Source organism: Pipistrellus kuhlii, unplaced genomic scaffold, assembly GCF_014108245.1.
Source record: "Pipistrellus kuhlii isolate mPipKuh1 unplaced genomic scaffold, mPipKuh1.p scaffold_m20_p_3, whole genome shotgun sequence".
Lineage (NCBI taxonomy): Eukaryota > Metazoa > Chordata > Mammalia > Chiroptera > Vespertilionidae > Pipistrellus > Pipistrellus kuhlii.
In genome coordinates, this window is record NW_023425529.1 from 128,144,893 (window position 1) to 128,164,420 (window position 19,528).

At 35.5% G+C, this 19,528-nt stretch overlaps 1 protein-coding gene across 1 annotated transcript in view; it reads right to left on the bottom strand.

Moving 5' to 3' along the window:
- Window positions 1-19,528, bottom strand: part of KLHL1 (kelch like family member 1) — a 318,170-nt gene that overhangs the window by 117,503 nt on the left and 181,139 nt on the right. The window contains exon 5 of the mRNA XM_036458020.2: window positions 2,997-3,209. Within this exon, the coding sequence (XP_036313913.1) occupies window positions 2,997-3,209 (213 nt within the window). The remainder of the gene's footprint in view (window positions 1-2,996; window positions 3,210-19,528) is intronic.

Here is a 19,528-nt window from a genome sequence, read left to right on the forward strand (position 1 = left end):
CTAACTGAAATAAGCCAGTCAGATAAAGACAAATACCATATGATTTTACATATGTGGGGTTTAATAAATAAAAGAAACTAACAAAATAGAGTCACAGAACAGACTGACAATTGTCATAGAGGAGGGGGGTTGCAGAACTGGTTGAAATGGTGAAGGAATTAAGAGAGAAAAAAATACACACACACATACAAAAAAAAACCTCTCATAAATGTAGACAACTCATTGTGTTTATCACTGTTGTCATTCTGTACCAAAATTTACATATTTATTACATTGTTCAGTACCAAATTACCATAATTTATATATAATAATAATATGTTCATTTGTAAATAATACAAAATATCAGAGTAGATTTTCTCTTGTAAACTTCATAAACACACATAATGATCCTAATAATAATAAACATGAAATGGAAATTCTGAGAAATGGCTGAACTGAGATCTGCCTGAATCAAGCTGGTCAGTTGCTTCATGAGATAAGAATATTACTGAATCTAAATTTATTCTTTGTCTCTAATCAATCTTTTAATATGTTTCCTTTGTTTTTGAATTTTCTGTCTTTATTTTAACTGGAGAAATTTTCCATGCATTTGCTGAATAGAAACTCATAGCTGTAAATTTATTTATAGGTTATTTAATTTAATTTTACCCTGAAAGCATGTATTCTTTCTCTTTTTTCCTCTGTCTCTCCCTCATCTTAAATATTTCTAAATTTTTGTCTTTTTTACTCTTGCTTCTGTCAGTTCTTTTATATGTTTTGTTGAACAATATCATAAGCTACTCACAACTGGTCTTCCAAATATTGTTTCCTTGCTCTCCTGAAACTTATTTTTAGCTTTATAAAAGTGATATTACAGAAACAAAAGCCCAATTATTTTCTTGTCTCCTTTAATACATCTTTTGCAAAATAAACCCTTACTTCACTAGAAAAATGCAGACTCTAACTCCTTTAAATAATGTGGGCACTTTAAAATACAATACTGTGTTTTGTTATAACAATTTAACATTATATAATTATTAAAATTCATATTATAATATATAACAATTACATGTATAACATAATTACACAACTAGAGTGTATCAATATATCAACAAATCACTTAAATATTGCAAAATATATATATTAAGTATTGTAAGATTTAAAGACAAAACCTTATTTAATGATTCCAGGATCAAGGCAAAAATCTTCCCTGATTATCATAATGACTTTTCTTAAGGGCCTTAACATGTTTTGCAACTTTGAAAGTTTGTGTACAATGCTGAAAAATCCTAGATTCTACTAAATTCTCTTTTAATACTGGTTGGACATTGCTGTAAATATGAAGCCAAATAAATACTGAACTCATTCTCCAGCAGTGGAAAAATCACACATTGGTTTCATAGACAGGGTGTGGCAAAAGTAAGTCCACAGTTGTTCAAATGGAAAATAATGCAATAACCAATAAATAAGAATAATAAACATAAACTCTGTGTTTTGCATACTCACAACTGTAAACCCACTCTTCTCCCTCCCTATATAGAGAAAAATCTGAGCTCTACTACTTGGTAGAAAGAAAGCTATCATCCTATCATCCTGATTCTCATTTAGTTTATTTGTCAAGTGGTAATAATAATATTCAATACAGAAAGATATTATAGAAATTAAATGAGATAAAACATACACTTTATATTTTTGTAACTAATAAAAGAAATGTGCATGTTAGTTCCTATACCCCTGCTCTTCTTTCTTTTCCAGCATTTAATGGGGACCTTCAGAACTGCTGTTTTCAGGACATTTTTATGAGCTTCCAATTTAGAGAGCAAACAGGTAACCAACATGAACTCACAGAAGACATGCCTCTGTGTATGCTCCTATCTGGCTAGCCAGGTTTGCAGAAAAACTGCATTTTCTAATAAGTCTATGACCCTTGAAAGACCTCTTTAAAACTGTTTCCCCCTCTGTACAACATAATTAATATTAATATTACAACTGTGTTCTTAAGATTAGAAATATTGTATGGAAAATACCTATATGACATGCAATTCATAAGTATTAATTATGGAAGCAATAGTTCCACCTATAACCAAGGGCATTTTATGAAAAGAAAATGTGTTTTACTCTTTCTTCCGGTACATTGTTGTCTGAAAGTATATATAAAGTTATGTTTGTAATGACCCCATTTGAGAGATGAAGAATGAAGAATTGACTATATGCTATGCTTGTGTTTTTTGGAAATTATATAAGATTTACCTTAAAAGCCTTTTATTAGTTACACACAAAGAAATATTTTATTTTATAAAATAAATAAATATATTTTACCAAGCAAGATACAGCAGCTGAACCAATAAGAATAAAAAACGCATGTGTAATGTATAGTCTTAGAACAAATAAGCCAGTAAGATGTTCATGTTGTTCTGATGTAATAGTTTAGATGAGATGGACAGGTAGGAGCATGTCCCATTTTTATGACAAAATATTGGGGGTGGGGGTGGTATAAAGGAAAGGCATTTCATGAAAAGATGAAGCCCTGGTTATATTCTTGTCCTCCTCTGGGGTGTGTCCTACTATTTAGTAGAATTTTTGAGCCCCAGTTTAACATCTAGCTTCCCACATTTCAACAGACACCTATTATTACATCATCTGTGGGACTTAGAGCCATGGCCCATCAGTCTTCCACCATCAAATCTACTTTTAAAAAAGCATTTGATTAAAACTAAAAACAAAAATGTGAATAAATAATGGTAGGGAGAGTCATAATACTTAGTTTGGCAAATGTGCCTTCAAGTGTGTGTGTGTGTGTGTGTGTGTGTATGTGTCTGTGTATGTATATCATGTATACATACTCATTAATCATTATTATTATCCCAAATACGATATATATATATATATATATATATATATATATATATGTAACTTTAAAGTGATTTTAACAGTTCAATGTTAATATTATTTTTCATGTTATATTGAAATTAAGATTTTTCAGTAAACTGTACCTATTAAAACAGCATCACACTTACCTGTGGTGGAAGCAGTGGCAGTCTTATAAAGGCAAGAAGCATACTCAAGTCATTGCATCTTCTCTGCATGTCATACTTCACCCACATCATTAGTGCATGGAAGATAGTTTCTTCATCAGGAACATTTACATCATCACTGGCCAGAAGTTTATGGAGCTCCTCAGCTGGAAGCAGTAAAAACTCTTGATTTCTTATAACTTCCATTATGTTTTCCTGCAGAGAGAAAACATCTTGGCATAAATTTGGTTTCACTTTTATTTAGCTAGCAAAGCATTTCAGAAAGGAATGAGAAAAGTAGTCAATAACCTTTGTTCTCATTATAACATAATCCTTGAGAATTAATCCTTCAGAAACTAGAGGCTGTTAAGATGAAAGCATTGTTATTGTAATTGAAGTGTAAATGTAACCAAGACAGCACAGACCTTGTAATAACAGGGGGATTATAATGTGGAGCTTTGTTATGCAGGCAGAATACACTAAGTGATTAAATGTTTAAGTTTCAAGTGGACTGCTATGTGAGATTCAGTGAAAAGAGTAGCATTTCAAAAATGTTAAAGCTTGACAACTTATACATGGATCAGAAAGTGGGAATAAAATTAGAGAGTAAAGTAACACATACAATACATCCCTGTATATTCAGAAGGAAATAAAACAGCACAGATAGTTCATAGAAGTCACAAAATCTCATATATTCTGTGCCCCCATGCCAGCACAGCCAAGGGTAAACCTGAGGAGAGGCTGTGAAGGAGTAAATAAAAGACAGACAAGAGAATACAGATGGGGCTCTGTGGACCTCCCAGGCCTGGATGAGAACACAAAAGACCCAGCCTGCAAGTGGATGCTTCATTTTATAGTCCGATTAAAACAAGGGTAGATTAAGATGTATGCAAATGTTCTTATTTTGGCAACATTTGCTGTACCTTCCACAGCCCATTAGCTACTTAGGAAGGAATTAGGGAGGGCTACAAGGTCAGGCTTAACAATGCTAGGAGAGCTCTGCCCTCCAGGCTGGGACTTGTTTGTGGCCCTGTCTCAGGTCAGCCTGAGGCTTGACCCTAGAGCCACTCCCTACAACATGCCACCCTTTTATCATCTTTTGTATTTCCTTCTTTTCCTGACAATTTCTCTAGCTTAATTCAGATTCCTGTTAATTTTCTTCCGGATTGCTGCAATCACCTTCTAATTATTGTGCTGGACTCTATTCTTAGCTTCCTTCTCTATTGTATCCTCCACAATAATACTAAAGTAATATTTCTAAAATATAAATTTTCTCATGACATTCCTCTAAAGTTTTTGTGTAGTTTAGTTTCATCTGTTGTGCTCTTTGGTTCAAATCTCTTGGGTAGCAACAGTGGTTCCTGATGGCCTCACCTCATCCTAACCCCAAGACATCATTTTCTACTGTATCTGCATTTCAGTCACAAAAATTATACTGATTCCCTTTGCTATCCTGTTTGACATACCTTCCTCACTCAATCTGTTGCTTAAAATTATTTTGTCAGCCTTGTTTTTTAGTTTCTATCTTTAAAAAAAAATATATTTTATTGATTTTACACAGAAAGAAATTGAGAAGGATAGAGATAGAAATATCAATGGGAGAGAAACATCGACCAGTTGCCTCTTGCACACCCCTCACTGGGGATGTGCCCGCAACTAAGATACGTACCCTTGACCGGAATAGAACCCGGGACCTTACAGTCAGCAGGCCGATGCTCTATCCACTGAACCAAACCGGTTTTGGCAGTTTCTGTCTTTTTTTTTAAAGGCATAATTGAAAAGCTACATACAGTATTATCTATGGGCTTGTTGAGCCCTCTGCTCACTCCCCTTTCTTCTGACCAACTGTCCACTATATGCACATACAGTGCATGGTATTCATATCTCTAAGACAACAGTTAGCCAATTGCAGCCTTGTTTTTGGTGCTCTTGGGGGACTTAACACAAACGATAAGCTCCTGGAGACAAAAGCCCTGCAACGTAACAGATGAGCGATACATAGTTATTGAATAGATGTATTTATCATTTTTGCAGAGAAAAATAAAATATTGGAAATATTGGATAGTTCAGAACAGTGCAGTGTTTTTCAAACACTTTGTAAAAACTACTTGTCAAAAAATCTGTCTTACATTGAGCAGAGAGACCTCTGTGGCTGAGATACTGATACAGAAAACAAAGGCCTGACTGGCCTTCTCTTTTATCCTCCTCTCCGCCTCTCCGCCTCTCCGTCTCCTGAGATATATCTCCAAGTAAGCTAGAACTAAGGCTTCTCGGTTTAAAAGCCACATTTATCATAAAAATCTCAATAGGATGCTTATTTTGGAAAACAAACACACCTTGAAATGGAGGGATTAGATCTCTTCCAATAAAGTCGTTGTGGCTGCTCCAAAACAGTAGAAGACTCAGCAAGTGCTCAGTAATCTGTAGGTCAGGGCAGATTCAAACCTATTTTCTTAAGTGAGTCCTGACCCATGTCATGAGCGTATCCCTGACATTGAATCCCAGGCTTGATGGGCCTTCAGTTTTCACAAGAAGATGTCAACTTTTAATTTTTTCAGGTCATCTGTCATATTTATTTACTTTTTATTGACATCACAGAATAGCTGATTTCCTGGGCATTGTTTTGTCTCCTGTGTTTCCTCTGTGGTTAATACAGTGTTACCTGATTATAGATGCCTGATACTATTTACTGAGTAAACCACGATTTATAGATGCCTGATACTTATTTACTGAGCGAACCAAGTAAGTGTCTGAGACTTAGAGCCACCAAATTTCTCTAAAGAGCTACAGTAAGGTAAAGATGTTTTTGATGAATGTTTGATAGATGTTTCTGACCATCTATTTTCGCAGTTATTTAAAAACCCATGCCTCTATGAAACTACACACATAATTGTACAGCTGGACCATTAGTACATAGTGAGGGATATAAAAAAGCAGCTCTGTGGAACTCAGTGGTGTCTATCATAAAGATATTGTGATATCATCAAGGCATATTTCATTATATTTTACAGTGTCCTTTTTATAATGGCCCTTAGGAGAAATTTCTTTCAGGTTTTAGTAGCAGGAATACTTTCACTTCTCTTGAGTAAATTGGTTTGCTCTTATCATGGGTCTTGTAAATTATGAAATTGATCAAATTTCTTTTTTTATTTGCCCTCTGGAAAACTGAGTCCAACTGGGATGTATCTGATAGGAAGGCTATGGCCTTTTATAGTTTGATTTCTTTTTCAGACAGCTCTGGAAATGGTTTTGTTTTATAATACAACAGAATATTTTCTTTTTCTTCTATTCTTATATCTAATTTAGAGAGATTTCTATAATTTTATACCTTTGTGAGTCACAGTAAATCTTTTAAAAACAAGTAATGTTTGTAAAAACTGCTAGGAATAAACTGGAAATGAGGAGCTACAATCATATTACTGGATCTCACACTTGTTATATTAAGTTATCACTTAAATTTCTTTAGTTCCAGAGTTCTCTTTATTTTTCCCCATCAATTATCATTTTAATGAAAACATGCCTGATATTTTATTTATTTATTTATTTATTTACTTACTTATTTACTTATTTATTTATTTTTAATAATCTAGCTCTGGAAATTGTCTCAGTTTCATTACATTTTATTCACTTAAGAAGAAAAAAAAAATATCAACGCACACTGATATCCACTGCTGGAGCATCTTGCCTACCTCTATGTTTTCTGAGAAAAAGTAACAAGAGGCTTCAAAACTCTCTGGCTTGTTTACCTTTCGTGTAGAATGGATACAGCGTTTGGACAGGTCCAAGCCTTTGGCTAATGAGAGGGCACAGTCCTCAAGTGGCAAGGTCACATGCCTATAGAACTATAAGAGAATCAATTTCTGTTGTTTTAAGCTACCAAGTTTTTGGTACTTTGTCATAGCAACCCTAGGAAAATAATACATAAGAAAATTGAAAAAATAGGTATGTTAAAACTATTGCATAAACCTAATTTTTTCCAATATTTTAAATGATAATTTATAGGCTCTTTATTTTATATAATGACACCTTTTAGAAATATTATATTTCTCATGACCCAAAAGAGTGTCGGGTACAGGAAAAAGTGTTGGTCTACTCTCAGGATCAGATTCTCTTTGATTTATATTTTTTCCTACTGCCTCTAGAATTTAAACATTCTAAAAAGGCAGGGTGGGGAAAGGCACCATTCCCAGTCATCAAGGGCGTCTTGTTACAGGTAACTTCAAGTTGCTACACTAACAAGACTCTAACCTTTTTAGGTTAAAACCAATTTTCCTGAGCTTTTGATTATTTATTTGCCTTGCCTAAATTTTTAATCCCTATGTCAAAATTGCTGCCTGATCTTTTGAGCACCACCTTGGAGTTCAAAGGGACCAAAGACTTATTGCGATTCACACCTTGTTATTTTACCTATGAGAAGGCTGAGGCTCAGTGGGCTGCTAATCAGGATAAAAGTAGAAATAGGAATACAGTCTCATGTCCTATTACAATTACTGCTTTATCTAGCCTTTGGTTTACTTCCCCTTCTGGTTCTCTGCCCATCTAGTTTGGACTTACTCTCTCTGATTCCTGAAACATGTACGCACCCTAATTCTTAAGTGCTCACCTGGACCTATTTCCGCCTCTTTCTTGGTATAGCTTGGTTCCATAATCTGGCTTCATAATTATGTATTATCAATCTCTATTAATAAAAGCCTAGGTGGTCCTCTTGCCCTTGTGTGATGTCCTCACATCATCACAAGATGTCTACCACAAGATGGCCATCACTAGATAGCTGTCACAAGATGACCAGCAGGGGAGGGCAGTTGTGGGAGATAGGCTGGCAGGGAGGGCAGTTGGGGGCAACCAGCCTGCAGGTAGAAGGCATTTGGGGGAGACCAGGCCTGCAGGAGAGGGTAGTTGGGGGTGAACAGGCCAGTAGGGGAGGGCAGTTGGGGGTGATCAGGCCAGCAGGGGAGCAGTTAGGGGATGATCAGGCTGGCAGGCAGGTGAGCAGTTAGGAACCAGCAGTCCAGGATGGTGAGAGGATGTCTGACTGCCGGTTTAGGCCCAATCCTACAGGGGTCCCAGATTGGAAAGGGTGTAGGTCAGGCTGAGGGACATCTCCCCTTCCCCCATGCATGAATTTCATGTACCAGGCCTCTGGTAGACTATAATTGGCATGGGGAGTTGGCCAGGATTTAGATCCCAACCCTGCTACCCAATGGCTGTATCAGCTTCTCTTTGATTTATATTTTTTCCTACTGCCTCTAGAATTTAAACATTCTAAAAAGGCAGGGTGGGGAAAGGCACCATTCCCAGTCATTAAGGGCTTCTTGTTACAGGTAACTTCAAGTTGCTACACTAACAAGTATCCATTAAAATGGTATCCATTTTAAAACACTGTTGTGAGGATTAAGTGTGAAGATTAAATTAAATTTACTGTTCATGGAGAAGTAGGTGATGTATAGCTAGTGTTAGATAAGCACTGGCCATTACCACTTTCAACCAAGCCTACCCTTCCCTCAGCCTCCCGTTTCTTCAGCCTTCTAGTGGCGTTTCTATTGCCTACACTTGTATTTCTTTATGTTCTCTATTTTATTTTTTGATTTTATTATGAAACAAAATTTTGTTGAGTGTTTTTTTGCTTTTTCCCCCCCCAAGTATGCTCTTAATACTAGAAATACAGAGAGAAAACAAGAAGCGTTCTGGCCCCTAATAAAGTCACTTTCTAATGAAGAGGACAGTATGATATTATAAGAAAAATATGTATATTTTTAACAAAAGAGAAAGAAAAATTGGAGAATTTAATGGAGTCCAAAGTGTGAGAATGCAAGTGGAATAAAGGAAGCCAAGGAGGAGTTTGAGTGAGGAGATAGACACCTTTCCTCTCTGAAATAACAATTCCCAATTCAAAGAAGGATTTCTCATAAAATCATAGATTTGAAGAGTAATAAAAAAATGTTGAAGTTATCTGGTTCAATTCTCACGTTATCCAGCAGGGTTATAAATGGGAATCTTGGCGACCTCACATGATCTCAAATTCGAGATGGTCTTTGAAGTCACTTAAGCGAATGTTTACTTCGTATGATCTTCTTGTGTAATGCTCACCAGTTATCATAATAAAGGGAAAAGATAAATATGTATAGCAAACGCTAACCTTATTTCTGTCATATATATGTATCTATATAGAAATAATTAATATTACTCAGATAAAAAAACAGGAAAAGAAGTGTTCAGAGTTTTCAGTGGCACAATATAACAGTGCTTGTCAATTCTGTCAGGAGTGCTTAGAAAATTACTATGGAGTATAATTTCTATAATTACTTAAATTATATATCATTTAACAATAGTAGTATACACCACATGTGGTTTGGTCTGCTACAGCAAAGCTACTTAGAGCTAAATCTGGCAGAATAAAATATCTAGCTGCCACTTCTTTATTAACACTTACCTACCCACTAAGTGTGGCTACTTAATTGGTAGTAACTCTTTATAAAAAAAAAAAAATAGCAGAGTCTCAGTTTTTAAAAGAAGGAGCATTTCCTAACAATTTAAAAACTGTCTAGTATAAAATAATTTGTGGTAGTCATTATTCAAGATTATCAGATGGATGAAAGATTATTTTGTCTATGAGTTCATTTTTTTTTGACAAAATGTTGCTAAAGAGGTATGAAAGTTTAGAAATTATAGTGAAAATAAGATTTTAGTAAAGAGGATTGTAAAAACATCCCAATTCTCATACTTTCTAGTCATGAGTTCCTAGGCAAAGGCACTTAATTATTCTAAGATATAATTTCCTCGCCTTGAAAATAAGGTCTACAGCAACACCTAGCTTATAGACCTTTATCTGGTTTGCTTTCAAGCACAGTAGAGACTAGGGAAAAAAAAAGAAAAAATAAGACTCCTAAACTTAATAATATGCAAAGTAAGTGGAATTTTTTTTCAAGAAATTCATTAATCCTTGGAAATAATTTGGTCAGCTTCTGATACTGGAGACATATCATACACAATTTTAATATGTGATACCTATTATCTACTAATGAAAAAGGAAGCATGTAGAGATAATTTATAAACTTCACTACCAAGAAAAATAGCTCAGTCAGCTGAACATTTCTACTTCTTTATTTGTTTAACAGAAATTAATTAGCCATTCTCAAACATGTTCATTGCTTTGTAAATTATCTAACAGTATCCGTTCATAAATTATTAGCCAGAGTGGTAGTATTGATTTTTACAATTATTAATATTAGGCACATTAACTCCTTGGTAGAACCTAAACCTATCTCTCCCTGCTCCTTCATAAATTGCTCTGCATTGCTATTACTATTTACCAAGTTTCTTTTAGGTGTTTTATGGAAATGTTGAGAATGGCAGCTCCTGGAAAAGTTAGAAGGAAAGTGAAAATCTCTGCAGAATCTCTATGAAAGCCACATATTTGGGCCAGCCCACAGGAGAAACGGTATCGCTCCCAATTAAATGATGAGACCATAGCATACTGTGCATTCAAAACTATTTCCTTTCATTGCTACAAAGTGTCCATGACACCAGATCTCATAAACTTTTTCTTAAAGGAATTGCAATGCTTGAAAAAGCATAAAAATAATGATCCTCTACAACTTTTCCAGATAAAGATAATTTTAATGCAAGATAATATTTCTGTCTTCCTGGCTAGGACATCTTGCGGAAAATTGACTTCAAGAATTTACATGAATGTATAAAAATGTACATTTTATCAGGTAGTTATCATGTTGTACTTATACAAAATGGAAAGAAAATATATCTCTTATCTTAACAGAAAATAATTTTTTTCAAAGACAAAAGAGGATTGCTTAGTCAACCCATGTTTCTATAGTCTTTTTTTCTTATGCTTTTAAGCATAAATGATTTGTCAGGAAAGTCTGTTATTGGTATAATCTAAAATATTGGGTTAAAATGTATGTATAGTGGGAAAAGGGAAAGAAAAATGGGAGTATGGAAGTTGCTTACATAGTCTCATTGATTATTTTGCAGTAAACAATACAAAAAACAAAAACACAGCACTAATGTTCTTTAACAAAGGATACATTATAATTTTGCAATCTTAAGGTCTAAACGGTCTCTACAGTATCATGTAAATTTTTAATTATATTCTTGTTCCCATTTGTTGCTTAATATAAGGATTTAGACTATTTCTCTTCCAGGGTGGACTAATTTACTAGCTGCTTACAACCAACATTAAAAAAATCACAGCACAATATATTATCTTATATTTAACTCATTTAAAACTTTTTATATATCAGACAATTGTAATCATTGTCAAAAAGTCAAGTAAAAATGAGAATGGAGCTATAAAAATTCTTCTTAATAAAACCATAAAATGAAAATTAATTAAAGTGTACACTTCATGTAAAATAATTGGAATCAAGACAGGTAATTTTCTAAACAGTTATACAAATATATACTAATTTTATTTTAGTTTGTCAAATAATCATTTAGTGCATGCCATTAATTTATCTCTCAGCAAATAAAAGCATGATTAACTATATTACAACATATGCTGTTATATACAATAAATTAAATATGAGAGCTGAGCTCAATGTAATTCCATGGAATGTTATCTGTATAATAAAATTCCATAGAATAATAACAGCATTAAATGCTAATTAGACCAGACATCCTTCCAGATGACCTTCCGGATGGATGAAGCCAGGGCTTCCATGGCCTGAGGGAAGCTGGTGCCGGCAGCAGGGAAAAGGAAGGCCTCCTCTTGCATAAATTTCATGCACTGGGCCTCTAGTTATTTTATAAATAAGATGCAGTAAAAAGATACAAGGACCACTGTGAAAAAATAGAAGTTCATACCTCACAATAGCTATACACATTGCCATCTTAGAAAGTTTCAGTATAGAAATGGCTATTCATTATTTCTAAAATTACTAACTTACACAATTTTACATGTAATAAAGCTATTAAGTAAATCCTCCCCCCCTCCCCCGCACGCCTTATTATTGGCTTAAAAATACTCCCACTGATTATCTCACAGTTCTGAAGTCAGAATTCCAGGAAAAGTGTAGCTCAGCTGATTTTCTGCTTCAGGTTTCACAAGGCCAAATGTAAAATATTGACAAGCCTCCTTCATTTTTGGAGTCTTGGAGGGTGAATTCATTTTCAAGCTTATTCAGGTGGTTAGGACTTCAGTTCTATGTGATTATGTGACTGATATCCCCATTTCCTTTCATGTTGCTGATCTGAGAGTTATTTTCAGCTTAGCTTCAAATACAGCAGAGTTTCAATCCTCAACTTCAAATCTCTCCTACCTCCCCTTTTGCCTCATCTCTTCTCTGTGTTATTATGCCACATCTTTCTATGGGCTCTTCTGCTTCTTCTTCTGAATTTAGGTACTCATGTTATTTCACTTGAATACTCCTAGGTCATCACTTTGTCTTAAAGTTGGTCAATTAGTCACTTCAATTCCATCTACAAAGTTGCCTCACAGCGATACTTACTAGTAGGTTTCTAGTTGAGTAGATAACCAGGGAGTTTTGACAGAGAGAAAACTTCAGAATTCTGCTTACCAAAGTATACCTGACTTTCAAGTTTATCAATTTTTCATGTTTGTTTTTCAAAAATTTAGTGGGAGGAACTTATGGGTATAGCATAAGCCATACCAAGTTTGTCATTCAACTAAAATTTACTGTATATCAAAATATACTGATAATTTATCTGAAACACAGGTAACAGTGTGGTGATGGCCAGAGGAAAAGGAGGATGGGGGTAGGTGGAGGTGGGCAAAGCGCATAAAAATAGGGACAGAAAGAGACGTTGATTGAGACAATGGGATACAATGCAGTGTGCAGATGATGTTTTGTTGAGCTGTACACTTGAAACTTGTATGGTTTTGTGAACCAATGTCACCCCAACAAAGTCAATAAAAAATACTAAGCATTCCTTGAGGTTAATACACTAAACAAACTAACACATTTAAATACATTAAATGTTTAGTGAATACACTAAATACAACAAATGTTTACTGAGGTAAGGCATTGCTCTACTCTCAAGGAATTCCAAATATTTTTGAGGCTTCTTATAAACTGAAGAAATGGGAAGGCAATTTTGGTTATTTGATTAATAGGATACTAATATTATCTACTTAAATTTAAATTCCTCAAAAATAATACTTAAATGATCATTTACTTAGAATCTAACAATAAAATGTTATTTTGAAGATTATCTCAGGAAGAGTATTATTCCTTTTCTTTAGTTAGTCCTCCAACTCCTTTGTGTCAAATTAGAAATCCAACAAATGGGGCTCTAAATTGCTAGGGAAGCAGCTCTGGCCTATTTTCACGGTCCTCTGGTGATGGGACCCTAAAATGTTAGTCCCTGCATATGTGAGTAACATCAAATGATGCTGTAAATTAGCTCTAAGTATGTCTCTGACATGGGCCGACTTCCTACACTGTGGTGAGAAATTGAGTTATGTTACTTTCTTGAAGAATTGTGTAAAGCCCATTCAAGATCATTTCATCCAATAACCCATATACCTTTGAGTGATTTTCATCAAAACAAAGGTGGAGAGCATGCCATTATAAAACTCTTCCTACAAAATGTTGTGGGTTTGTCTAAGGAAGAAGGGAGCATTCACACCTGAGGATCCCCTCCTCCCCCTTCCTCAGCTTAACATCCACAGGTTTGTCCCACTGTGATAAGTTTGCTGCCACTGAAAACATGACTGAATCATTCTGGTAAAGGCCATAGCAGCCTAGCAAGCCACCATAGTTGTCCTTTGGGCTTATGATGATGGTGTGGGAACAGTAGGTAATAAGATTATTAAACAGACTTAGTTGTCTAGAATTGTCTAAAAAGATTATAGAATCTAGTTAACACCCCCAGCCCCCATCAAGCTGCAATACAATTAGAGTCATAACTGACAAATTCTTTGGAATGGAAAAAGTAGTCATGAAAAATCAGCAAAGACTGATCAACAGAAAGAGCAGCATAAGAGTGGTAATCAGGTGCCCTCTCCTGGGTGAACTGGTTAAGAACCTTCTTTAAAAGGTTTGTGAGTCTGGCGGAAACCGGTTTGGCTCAGTGGTAGAGTGTCGATCTGCGGGCTGAAAGGTCCCAGGTTTGATTCCGGTCAGGGGCATGTATGTTGGTTGTGGGCACATCCGGGGTAGGGGGTGTGCAAGAGGCAGCTGGTCTGTGTTTCTCTCTCATCGACGTTTCTAGTTCTCTATTTCTCTCTCCTCTTCTCTGTAAAAAATCAATAAAAATATATATAATTTTAAAAAAAGGTTTCTGAGTCTGGTTATTCAATAATAAGGTCTCAAAGGAGAAGATTGATGTGCTCCCTATTGGTAACCAAATGGCCCAATAGGATCTGCTTCATGATGGTACAAGTACTATTCCTTCCACTCTTCTGAGTGAGTCTAGAGATAAATTGGAGAGCCCTGCCAAATTTTACAAGAACCTCTGGGCTGGCTTTCAAAAAATAAACAAGGAGTTAGGCAGAGGTCCCTCTCTTTGCAGAAATCAGAGACTCTGTATCATGATCAGGGTTGAATGGGGAGATGAGGGTGACTACACCTGTTGGGCCTTTGAATACCAGTGCACAAGTGCACAGGGGACATAGATACTTGCAATACCTGGTGCCAGGATGGCGAAACATTAACACACACATCAATGGGCCTAATTATGGAGTATCTGAGGCACTCAACATGTTGTGACCATTTTAGTTTAGAGGATGACATTCCAACCAACAGCCTCCCAACCAGGCTGACACCATAGTCTTAATAGAATACTCTGCCAGGGTCTTCCATCCAAAAAATTAAATATATGGGGAATAAGATTTGTTACTACATTGTAAAATATGGGAGAGAACAACTTCCTTCTTCAAATACCTTTCATGTACAGGGCATGAGATTTTGCCCAGAGGAACATCAAAAAAATGGTCATCAATTTGAGGTTTTTTATTTGTTTGTTTGTTTTTGTTTTTTTGCCTGAAACATAAGAGGACCTTTGACAGAAGATTTGGGTTGACTATTTTTTGGTTAGATAAGGATGCTATCCTTACTTGTGATGTAGGATAGCCTGTCCATATTTCAGTTAACATGGAGGATTCCTCCAGCCCTGAACTGATAGCATGTGGGAACCTTCAGAAATAACAGCCTAGATATAGAAGTGGGAGGGTGAAGGGTCTAAATTATCTTCTGTCTCACAGAGTACCCATGTAACTATCACCTCACTAAACCTAAAGAACACATATCCCAGACAGTTGTCATTGCCCAGAGTTTGATTAACTATTGACTATAACACAACATCTGATCTTGCAGATGAACATGATTTTTGTGATACTGTAGACAAGTGAACATTTTTCTAACCATGCATCCTTCTGGTATCTCATTGCTGCAACTGGACTCTGACACAACAAAAGTGAAATGTGTCCCTAGACATGGAGTAATCTGAATATCTGAAACAAAGGGTGCAGGTTCCACCACCATGATTGTTTTGTCTACACAAAGCAACTTTTTAATCCCCAATACTCATCCTCAAACTGCCATAGGTTTACCAACAATTCATGGTACACCTGAATCAATGAAACCAATAAAGTAGAATAGTTCATTAAAAGCTAGACAGAAGGACTTCTGGCTGTCTAGTATAAACTCTAGGGGACCGTGGGACATCTTTTCTTTGCTTGGTAACAGTTTAGTTACATTTACTTCTCCAGGTAGAACTATTATTATACTTGGGACAATTCTTATTATGGCCCTTTTGTGTGTGTCCTTGAACAGATTAACCAGTGATATCTGACTCCTTCAAATCTATGCTTCTGCTCAGGCACTGAAGGGATTAAGTGATGGAGTTAAGGAGTATAGCTTCAAGAACAAATCCTTTATGAGATCTTTCTGGCCCAACGATAGGCAATGATGATGCTTTTCCTGGCAGGACTCATAGAGAGAAAGTGTCCTCCACACACCAGGAGGTGTCCTCTCCACTATGTTGACTCCATTTTGACTCCATACCTTTCAATTTCTAGCTCTTCCCCTCTCCTTCTCCTTGGCCTACAGCCCCATAAACTAGCAGGAATCTTCTGCTTGAAGTATTTTGACAGTGAGATGAGTTCTGCTATCTCTGCTGACTTACAAATGAATTACTTAATACCTGCCATTCTATGGGGTAAAATGGGATAGTGTGAAGTCAGTTTTGGCATCTTGCTTAAACTGTCACCATAAGTGAATAAAGACTCAATTATCACTTTCCATTTGGCTCATTGTCCTAGTTATACACCTTGACATCTGGTTGCTTGTATGTATAAGACTCCAACAAATCTAATAGTTTAAACTTAATTTAGTTTCTTTATCTTCTTTTGATACCCTATAATTAATATGTATAAGGACATCAGCCATAAATATAACTCTTAAACCTGTGACCACTCAATTATAGTAGGTTTAGTTTATGCAATAGAAAACAATTTATATAAAAATATTTTTCTATCAAACCATTTTTTTATATAAATGATCACAGGAAAAGCATTGTCATTGCCTATAGTTTTATCTACTTAGTGTACTTTAAAGCTGTTAATATAAAATGGTAAATTTAGATATTGGTTCAATAACTACTGTGTCTTTGTTTTTATCATAAATTTAAAAATAATTGCATTGCAATTGATTATGAGTTTACAGCAATATGGAATGCTTTTGCTGGAATTACTACATCATATTACCATTGACCTTGTAATAATTTTTTATGAGATTCTATTAAAATTCAGAGTAATACCTGGATTGATGATAAATCAAGGCAAAATCGTGTTTTTTTCTGGACACATATAAGTGGACATGAGTTTCTAACACTAGATAATGAGGAGAGATTATAATCTATCATAGAATAATAAATAAGGAATATAGTTTACATAGATTACAATATTTAACCTCTAACCATAAAGAAACTGAAACCAATGAGAGATAAGCTAGGTATTGAAGGTCATATCATTTTATAAGTGGTACACAAATGAATTAAAATTTGTTGATTGTTTTTCAAAGAAAAAACAAAACACATAATTGACAGGGAAATAGTGGGAGCCTGTCAATTGGGATAAGTATAGGGGGAGACAAACCTGAAAACCTTAACCCTCAAATTCTTCTGAAACCTTCCCTTCTAGAACACAGAGAAGTCCCTTCTTCTTTACTATAAAAACAAACAGAATAAAAAGCCATATCAAACAAAAACAAAAAATAATAATACTCAAGATGGTTTGTTTATCTCACTTCATTTTCTCATCAACAATCATTGCCTCTAGGCTCTAGGTTAAATATCAGAGTTAAGTCTTAGTACTACCTGGGTAGAGAAGTGAAAGCTCTGATTAAGGCAGAAATAATATGCACATCAAAGCAATTTCAGGATCTGGCTAATTGTGTGAATAAAACTAAGAAGAAATATGTATTGTGGTTGAACTTGAGGGCCATTAGGACAAGTTGAGGAATATAAGAATGAAGACAAGATAATTTGTTCAAGTAGGCCACTCACTCATTATTTGGGATTCAGCATACTGGCTAAGAGATATTTTTACTACTGGACATGGATATTACACTGAAGGATGGAGAGTCACACCCTGCTACAAATAAGTTAAAAATACTAGAAATTAACTGTCATATTATTGAGAAAGAGAATAAAAGTGAGAGAGGTAGAAATAGTAGAATGGATTACTTGGAAAGAACTGAAACTCCCTTCATTACATGCTCCTTGAAGGGCCCAAAGAATGCTGATGAGGAGGTTACCATAATTTTAAGAAGGCCAGGTTTAGGAGTGGGGGATCTTCTGGGGTTTAATATCACTGGAAATACTGACATTTCAGAATGGAAGAATCTAGATGGCATCACTTAATCATCAGAGACGTGATAGGTACAATTAAAACAAACCAGCAAAAACAGAGCAGGAAAGCCTGAGTGGCTATAGATTGCCTAGATCCATAGTAATCTATGGAATTGATCTTGAAGTATCTTGGGGTACTTGGGTAAGATGGATGGGCATTTACTCAGAATATAGCTTTGTGTGAATGATACAAAAGTTTATATTAGCCACTACTGTAGCAAATTATTGCCCTTTATACAATTTCTAGATCAAAGAAGGCTCACAGACTGAGAGTCTACCAATTTAAGGGGAATATGAGATATCTTGAGAATTATACCACCACAAGTATATATATAAATTAAACATACCTCTGATCCTATACCAAATAAATCTGCAGCCTTTGCTAGGTTAGATGTGAACTATAAAAAGGAAACAACATTTCCAATAACTTTGAGATACCTTATGTTTTTCTGGTTATAATGGAGCCAATGCAAGCTGTACAATAAATGAAATTTTGCCTCAGTGTGGGTGGAATAGTTCCATCGCCCTTCTCTGTGATTATCTTCTTAGATATAATAGTGTAATTGAGAGATACAAACAGCTGGCAAGGCTTTCTCATTGATTTCTTGATGTGTCAGAAAAACAGTTCTCAAATTTTTCCATGTATCAGAATCTCCTGGAGGCAGGGCTGGATACATAATGTGTGAGGCACAATGCAAAGTAGAGATGCAGAGCTTTCACCTCAAGGAGCTTGAAAACAAGGCCTAGTAAAGCTACATACAAAGCTTTTCCTTTTCTTCAGCCGTCTACCTTTTGATTTGGTATGTTGCTTTTTTATTTATTACTTAATATCATCTAAACAAAACATTGAAATGTTAAATTGCTAGCGTATATTTTATTGTTCATCTTTATGTTGTGCAATGCTAGTTTTACATGGCGGTAGCCGAGAATGGAAGTCAGATGGAGAATCACCTAAATTACACAATTTGTTATTTTGTGACTCGTCTCTGAAGAGACCCTAGAGCTGACCAGAACAAATAAACAGAAGTCAGACTCAGGAAGGTCGGAAGGAGGAAGAGTGTGTTCCCACAAGCGTGAAGCAGGCCTTAGGTGGTGCTTTCAGACTTGTAACCGGTATCATGGACATCAGCTATCTTCTTCCCTAGCCTCCTCGGTGCTTCTGCAATGGGTCCACAAAGGGATGAACATAATAGCAAGGCTGGAAACTATGCATAAGCCTGAAAATATGAGACCCCTCTCCCCCATCAACAAGGCTGACCTAGCTATATTACTACTCATTCCTAACAGGACATAATTCTTTGGGGAAGACAAGGCTTCCTTCTATATTGCAGGAGGTGGAAATCTATCTTTTTCTTGAATAGATACATTTTCTGGATATAAGATTACCTTCTTAGCCCCTTAACACCACTCAATGACCAAGATAAATCCTTATCAACTGATATAGTATGATTGACAGCATTTCCTTGGAAAATGTAACCTATTTTATGGCAAAGGCAATATAACTCTGTGCTCATGCAATGAGATTCATTTGTCTTATCATATACTTCATCACCTATAAACATCTGGCCTGAAGAATGAATGGTGGAACAGCATGTTGGAGGCTTGGACAAAGCACCAGCTTTGGACACAGCACCACACATGATTGGGCTACAGTTTTCTAAGATACAATATAAGATACAATTGAAGCAGTTCTGATATTTAATTCT